The sequence below is a fragment of the Rhipicephalus sanguineus genome, chromosome 3, assembly GCF_013339695.2.
Source record: "Rhipicephalus sanguineus isolate Rsan-2018 chromosome 3, BIME_Rsan_1.4, whole genome shotgun sequence".
NCBI classification, from domain to species: domain Eukaryota; kingdom Metazoa; phylum Arthropoda; class Arachnida; order Ixodida; family Ixodidae; genus Rhipicephalus; species Rhipicephalus sanguineus.
Window position 1 is genome coordinate 231,021,190 of NC_051178.1, and position 8,760 is coordinate 231,029,949.

At 45.7% G+C, this 8,760-nt stretch overlaps 1 protein-coding gene across 1 annotated transcript; it reads left to right on the forward strand.

Annotated features, from left to right (window-relative positions):
- Positions 1-219: 219 nt before the first annotated feature.
- LOC119385276 (sulfotransferase ssu-1-like) lies at positions 220-3,438 on the forward strand. The gene is made up of 2 exons (XM_037652754.2): positions 220-409; positions 2,624-3,438. Exons 1-2 carry the CDS (start codon positions 225-227, stop codon positions 3,384-3,386), a joined length of 948 nt encoding a protein of 315 aa, XP_037508682.1. The 5' UTR covers positions 220-224; the 3' UTR covers positions 3,387-3,438.
- Positions 3,439-8,760: the final 5,322 nt, after the last annotated feature.

The window sequence follows — 8,760 nt, forward strand, 5'->3', positions numbered from 1 at the left end:
ATTTTCATTGTTTCTTGCTGTAACGTAAACACTACGCTATTTTGCCGTACTTTATTCGAGTCAAGAACGTCTGTTTAGCTGCTGTTTGTTTTGATAGGGAAAAAAGTAAGCATAGAGTCTGAATGCACCAGGATTCAGGAAAGAAAAATGCTGTGTCATTCAAAGTGCAACAATAGATTGAAAGGCACATCCGGCTCTTGGATTTTACGTATTTTCAGAAAGACATGTCGGCCAGGCGCTTTCCTGCCTACCAAGTTATTGACGGCCTGAAATACTCAAAGACGTACTTGCCCGAGAACGTGCGCGCCATCCGCAGCTACATGCCGGAAGACGATGACCTTGTACTGGTGTCCTACCTCAAGTGCGGCAACAACTGGCTGGAACAAATCATCGAACTGATTCTTCACAGGTAGGTACATTTAAATGTTTGCACCTAAATGTGAAACAGCGGATGAAAAACGTACCAGCATTGGGCAGTTAACGTTCGAAACCTTTTATCTACTTTACGCTAAGTCAAGCTTGCCTCAATCACTAAATTTCAAATGAAAAACAATTCTAGCACAACCGACCTCACGAATATTATCGGTCTCAATGAATCCACAAAATACTCACAGGATCGCTTATGCATTCGCCTAAGACGACTCGAAGTCGAAAGCCATCTTCTTTTTCTGCTCAGCTGATGTATTGATCCTGCCGGCCGCCACCCTCAAAAATGTTTCTGCACCTAACATGGTTTTGCATTGCCTTCAGGGTCGGAGGCATCTCACCTTATTTTGCTCTGTCTCCGTGATCGGCCCACCTTTGACCAAGCAACGACGCAATGTGATGCCATCCTGTGACGTTACGTCACGTGACCGCATGATGACGTCATAAGGACGCCAATATTTCCGCGTTCTGTGACGTCATCACGTGATTTTTTTGGGGGGCATCCCTCGTGTTGTCCCCGACGCCGCGGGACGCCGACGACAACGCCGACGGTCAATTTTCACGTTTGATTACGCATCTAAGGCTCTCGCCTTAATGATGAAGCTACATGCTGTATGGCAAAATTCATTGCTTCGGTGCATCGAGGCATACGTTCCTTGCCTGTCAAGACATCGCCTAACCATAGCGTATGATGCCTAAATCTGTTCTAACAGCCCGTGCCATTTGTCGATGTACATTTAACCATGCCCTGCACGAACACTAGCTAGTTCATTTAGATTATATTCAAGCGAGTTATCAAGTCATAGACGCTCTAACAATCGACAAAATCGAAAGTAATGGTTCTCGCACGAAACAGCCCTGACCCTGAAATAGCGGTGACGCGGGTGCGGAAGGGGAGTGTGACAACGGACTGTAGCAGCGTAGCTTATAACTTGCGGCTGCGGCTGCGCTGGCTAAGGAACACCCAGTGACTGCTGGATTGCCTGGCGTAAAAAGTCAACAAATGACGCCACTTGAGGCTGCGAAAAAGATGACAACTTTCGCAGCTGCTCTCGCATGATGGCCAGCATGGTTTCGCGCAGGTCATCGGCGCATAGTGTTCGAACAGCTACGCTGTCTGGAATCGAGCGACGATTGTATCACCGGGTGCGCATTCTCAGCGTCTTCTCTATTATCATTCCGCAGAGCTTTATTAAGATATGCTTTTTCGTACGCAAAGCCACAAATTTCAAACAATCAGTTTCTTCTCAAGCCCGTCTTATATTATATTACGCTTACTTAAACATAGGTAGCAGGCAAAACGCCTCAGGCATACTTTTCAAGCAACCTATCTGGGACATGTGCCAATACTGCTGAACCCATGTTAGCGGCCATTGATCGCAGCGCTGTTTGGGCAGACACATTCATAATTGGTACGCTACGTTGCACTGCACACTTATGGTGTTTTACGTCCCAAAACCACGATATGATTATGAGGGACGCCGCAGTGGAGGGCTCCGGAAATTTTGACCTCCCGAGGCTCTTTAACGTGCAGCTAAATCTAAGTACACGAGCCTCAAGCATTTCGTCTCCATCGAAATGCGGCCGCCACGACCACAATGCACATTTGCACTCATGCTTTCTCTCTCTCTCTTTCATCCTTTATTCTCATCCACACGTGTAGCGTAGCCAAATGGACAAAGTATAGTTAACCTTGATACCTTTACCGTGTTCCCTACCCATCTCTCCTCCCTGTCCAAACAACTAACGTTAGCACCACTGTCGAACTCGGACATGCATTCCGATAGACTGGATAGTGCAGCTAATGCATGACGGTAGCAAGCAATGATGGCACCATTTTGCAGTTTGATGAAACAGTACACTTATAGCGTTAATTCAATGATCTCATACAAGTTAAACGTGATTTGGGGACACGTACTCCGCGAAATTTAGCGTATCGTTGGTTAAGTGCGAAAGAGTAACTGTCATGCCCGATTTAAGGTTGCAGTGTATTACAAAATTGCTTCGATATCATAAAATTGCGTAGGCAAGTTTTACGCTATTAATTTTTCCCATCCTTCGTTCCACCTACGATAACATGACGTCTGAACATTTGGACATGGTTGCGATTTAGAAGTGAAAGATTCGCTACGTATTCTTCTATCCACGAGCAATAACCAGCGTCTAATTTTTTTTCTCTATCTGCTATTGCACGTAGGGGAGAAAGCGCGGAAAACTACGCCGAATTTCACCGATGGTGCCCATACCCGGAGCTGACGGGCATGCGCTACTTGAATGAGATGCAGCCACCACGCTTCTTTAAAACGCACTTCCAGTACCAACAGCAGCTCATGAACCCAAAGGCCAAGTTCGTCTACCTGACACGCAATCCGCTGGATGTCTGCGTATCGTTCTACCACTACGTGCGGAACGGTTCAGTATACGGATTCGAGGACGGCACCTTTGACGACTTCGTCCACGCTTTCGTCGCCGCAGAAGTGGAGCGTGGAGACTACTGCGACCACCTTCTGTCCTGGTACGCGCATCGGCACGAAGAAAACGTCTTCTTTCTCACGTTCGAACAGCTGAAGAACGACTTCAGAAACACCGTCTTGTCCCTGGCGGGCTTCATGGGAGAGAAGTACAGACGCATGCTGGTGGAAGACGAGGACGTGTACCGGAATGTTGTTGAGAAGAGCAGCGTGCCGTACATGTCCAAGGTGTGCTACGTCGATCAGTCTATCATAGAAAAGCTGACAGAGAAGGATCAACCTTTCATAGATGCGGCTCATCGCTTCACGTTGTCCTCTCCTGGCATGCTGAAAGGAACGACCGTCGTACGAAAGGGCGCAGTGGGAGACTGGAAGTCGCACTTCACGCAGCGACACCTAGACTTGGTACGCGAGTGGATTGCGAAGAGAAACGCCGCCCCTGTGATTCGTGATCTTTGGGCAGACATGGACCTCGGGGGCATTGTCTGAAAGCCGAGAGTATATGAAATTGTGCTAATGAAAAAAGAATGCGCTCCACATTAACGTTTATTGCTAAGGGAATAAAACATATTTGAGCTAACGCGTACATGATCAAAGTGCGTGGACCGTGTAAAGAAGTTTGGATTGAAATACACATCAATTTGCGGTTGATGTGCCACTGTGGCTGACAGGCGGCGCCGCTTGTCGTCAAGGGGCCAACCGCGTCAACTTCCCGGATCACTGCAGTTACATGTGTCGCGCTTTTTGAAAGTGCGTAACTGTGGAAAATTTCTGCATTCACAGTGATAATTGTATTTTATTCCCCTGTCTGACTGGCTTTATGGTGCCCCTTGTGTTGAGCGCTCATTGTTGTGCTTTCGTCACAAACACACTCTTCAAATCTATATTAGTATAATGAAGGAAAGAGAAGTAGGCTATATTGAACACTGTAGCATGGCTATCAGCGCTTCTGTTTTTTTACACACAGTTGCATGATCCTCTGACGAATTTGATTTTGTTGTATGAGGTAATGTACAATTCTAGCGATCCTCCCAACGAAAATTACAAACGCGTACAGCAAAAAATATGTGAAGAATGCTCTATATACAAGAAACTCGGGAATCAATACGTTCATACAAAATCCCGCTACCACGGCAGCGCAGAAGTATACTTTAAAAACACCGGTTTTACGGCACACATATAATACACTTATACATACAAAAAGTATTATGTCTTACGGGCAAATCTATATCGCAATAAAAAATATGTCCACTGGAAGCATCGCGGAGCCGTTATCGCGGCGAGACATCTCGCACGGAACGCCACGTGTTGTGTAGCGCAACATGTCGAGCAAAACTGTCAATTCTTTGTTAGCCGAGCTGATAACTCGCCCCTTCGAGATAACGCTGGCACGTAGCACTCTACTTCCTTCGTACTGAGGTGAAACAATAATATCAAGGCGGTCATTGTTTTTTTTTCTCATTCCTTTTTACTTATCACCGCGTCACTGCATACGTCAGGGCGGTAATTTTGAATTCGTGGTGGCACTTTCCCCGTGGTAGTTTTGAATTCACCACGTGGAAACCACGTGGTGAATAGGACACGTGGTTTCGTTAAAGCGAACTGTTCCAGCCAAGCCATATATTGTCGCCGCGAGTTATTGTTACACGAAGTTGTGTCATTCCATTTGTTCTACCTATGAAAGAACATTTAGGATGTGTTGAAACATCAACCCGTACATGTGCCTACTGAGGCGAACCTTGGCACTCCCCAGGCATAGCCGGGCATCTATCACAATGTCATCTATCAAGATGCCCGGGCATCTATCACAACTGCTTCTACCTTTCAAGGCTACTCCTGTCTCTTCCATTCCAAAACTGGAATCATGGTGACCAGTTGCCAGCAATCTCTTTAATATCTCTCATCTTGGTCGTCGTGTTCATGCATGTGCGACCGTAATAGTAGTATCAGCAATAATAATATTAACCCTAAAAAAATACTTGCGCCTGCATCTGCTTTGACTACAGAACAAACAAGTGGTAAATGACGCTTTCCCCGACTTCCTAGCGTTATTGGCAAAAGACGATTTTTCTCTAGAATATTTGCGAGAAATCCGCCTGACCTTGTCTATCGCAATAAGTACGGGAGCATCGCCATTTCAGAAAGCACCTTCTCGTCTTCGTAGGAAGGGCTTCGTAGGACGACGGCTTACTTCAGGAGCTCTTCACTCAGCGGGTACGTATTTCTTATTACGAACAACAAACTCCGACTCTCCATGACACGTTGCATTAATGAACAATTTCCATTGACCTTAGTGTATCCTGCTCATTTCCACAAATAGTAAATGATGCAGTGGTGTTGGAAGATTGTGTGTGCTTCTAAATGCTTAACATTGCACGTGTTAGCAAACAAACTTAAAGGTACCGACAACCAATTTTTATGGTACCTGTTTTTCTTAGTGCGACGGAAAGGTTACCGGAAATGGTAACGCGGAGAGTGCCGTTCAACATTTATGATCAGAATTTTTCGATATGCGGCGACTGTGAAGCCGTACACAAAACACTTGCTGCAAACAGTCGGCTGTGAGCATGGCAGCGGTTCGTGTTCCTGCGCTGCGGTTGCTGCGCATGCGCCGCAGCTCGACATGTTCGCGAATGCAGCGCCGCTTCTCAGTGACAACTCCGTTTATCTACGTAAGCAGCACAGAATAGAGTGTTAATGGATAATAATATGCATGCTCTAATTTTGAGCCCTCCTTCTGGAGCGCATGAAAGCATCAGACTACGCACAGCAAAGTGAACGGCTCTATAATTCAGCTTAAATGCTCTTACGCTAGGCCGCGCGACGTACCGGGTTTTTGTGATATTTAAACGCGATTTGGAAATATAATTCCTAGTCAGATCACGAAAAGGATGCCTGAATCTGTCTCTATAAGTCACAGCCTTTTCATTTCCACCTAAATCTAATCCCATGTTCTGGCCAGTTGTCGTCCCTTTAAACTTCGGATGCAAATAGGGGAGCTGGATTCACGCTCTAACGAAGTAAATGTACTTTCACATGCACGAACTCGGATATTTCTTTTACTTGATTAGTGATTCTCTTTGCATTACAAGCTTCTTAGTCACTTACCACGATGACATAATATCTGTGTTTTTATAATACTCAGTCATGAGGGCGTAGGTTCGATTCTCTTCCACGGTAGGGTGACTGTGATGTACCAAACCCTAAGCGCACATGCATGAACGCCTGCACATGACAAAGAGATAGAGAGCTAGAGAGAAAAAGAATTATATTTCATGTATGTATAGAGACAGATAACTTCATTGGGTTCAGCGGTATGGGCACCAGGTCCCCGCCTAAACGGCGGCTAGTAGCCCTGGTCCGCCGGCGTAAGGGCTTTATATGTAGCCTGCTACTAGGAATTAGGTAAGAGGCGAGTGGAGTAAAATCACAGCGATGAATGATGGCCTGAAGGGACGTCTAGAACGGTCGAGCAGCCGGCTGCAGCGGACTGCGCCAGCATTGCTTAGCTGCATCCGCTGGGAGCGAGAGAAGTTGGAACCCGCCACGATGGTCTAGTGGCTATGGAGATAAGTTGGATACTATTACCAGGAACGCGCGTACGGCGCTTCCACTCGAGGTGTTGTTATCGCTGTGCCAGTCTGTATACTGCCTCACGTGCGATCGCGACTTAGCCTCGGGCTATTCTTGTGTGTGCTGAGCATGCCATTTGTATAGTATATCTGCACTGGTTAGCGATAATCATTGAAATGCAGTTGCGTGCAGCAAAGGCCTTCGCTAAACAATGCATGCGATAAACGTTGTCTTTGTTTTGCAGCACCAGCGCACTGTACACGCAGTGCGTAAGAAGGCAAAAAAAAAAAGATGTCGCTTTCGCCATCACCCCGAAGAAGATCCACAGATTGACACAGCGATAACAGTTGGCACTCGTATACAACTTATCTCGAATCCAGCGGCTTCCGCTAGGCGACGCTGGCGCAATCTGCAGCCGGATATGCTCGACCGCTCCAGACAAGTGTGACTCAGAGTGTACTTAGATGTAGGTTCTATTAATTTGCCTCGGTGGTCAAAATTATAAGTTAGAGTACCCCATTACGGCATGCCTGCGAATCATTTCATGGTTTTGGCATGCCGACCAGAGTCCCTTACAAAATGTGCTCATTACAAAATGTTCATTGCAAAATGTGCTCCAGAAAGGCAGGCAGACCATGAAACTAAGACGGGATAAAGGTTACCTGAAAATAAATATGCTACAAACGCGCCTCTTTCCCCTCCCTTCTGACAAATTACGAATATTTTTTTGGACCCAGATAACAAGCATGGAATGCCAAATATCAAACTGTCATTTAATTTTTATGGTCAACTTGACTGCGTTGTGTTCCGCTGACCATCAGATAAGAAATTGCAGTAACAGGTACGAATTACACAGCTGTGATTACAGTCACTTATCTAGGCGCCATCAATCCATCCAGACGTGTCCTATATTGCGTAAACTCGGCTATCGACGAAGATAGGCCCAACTGCGGGGATAGAAATTTCATCACGGCAGATATCAGTATTTTATCCAGCCCAGTCGCTCCCTTACAGTATCGTATGATTTTTTTTTCTGCGGCAGTATTGTGTTATCGCTGCGAGTGATTACCACTATAGAAGAGATTCACGTAAGCTTCACGTGAAATTAACGTGAGATTAATATAAGCGCAAAGCTATGTTTTTTTTTTTTATTCATGCTGGCAATACCTATTTAACTGCTGTGTAAATTCGGACGTCCCTGGGTCTAAAAAAAGAGCTGCGCCATGAAAAGTGCAACAAGGGAGTGATAGGCGCATCACCTTTTGCATTTTCCGTATTTTCAGAATGGAATGGCTCCCAAACGCGCTCCTGTCTACCAAGTAATCGACGGCCTGAAGTACTCGAACACGTACTTGCCCGAGTACGTGCGGGCCATCCGCAGCTACATGCCACTGGATGATGACCTTGTACTGGTGTCCTACCTCAAGTGCGGCAACAACTGGCTGGAACAAATCATCCAACTGATTCTCCACAGGTACCTCTAAATGTTTCTACCCGAATAAGAAACAGCTGATGGCATACATGCTAATTACGTGTTATAGGTTAGAAAACTGTGTCTAAAACATACAATGTCTAAAGTGTCTCAACAGCTAAGTTTCAGAGGTGAAAAAAATAACTCTAACGAAACCAATCCATCACCCAGCGGGATTCAACGGAACTAATTTGCAATATTCATAGTCGATGCTCCTCAAGTTATCGATCGATTCACCCTCGCTCTGCCAATCGCACTGCCTAGCATCCTGGTTAGCTCAATTAGTATAGCGACCACTCTGGGAAGGCGTTTTTCCCAAGTTCGATCCCCCGACGAGGATGGTTTCTTTAGTGAGCTAATTAAGCTTGCTGAGAATTTTGTACAGGTTTTCGTGTGGCTTGGTACTGCAAACTTGTTGTTGCCAACTTGCCCTATCTTTGCCTTTCCGACATCTTGCGGAATTCCGCAGAATCAATTTGCAACAGCCAATCTCACGATGAATATCGACTGTAATGCAATCGAAATTGAAACAATGAATCTAGAAACATTATTCTTTCGACATTTCTTTAGCAAAATATCACAATTTGATGTTGCTTTATAATCTGTCGATTGGTGTTGCCTTATATCTTTAATGAGTACTAACAGACAATAATGCCAAGGAAAGTTTAGGGGATGTTATTAGTAGTAAATGTAAGGCAAATGTGAAGAAAGAGGACGGCGGCCATCCCCCCGTCTACTATAAAGTGGACGGGGGGATGGCCGCCGCGGTAGCTCAGTTGGTAGAGCATAGGACGCGTTATTCGATGGTCGCAGGTTCGG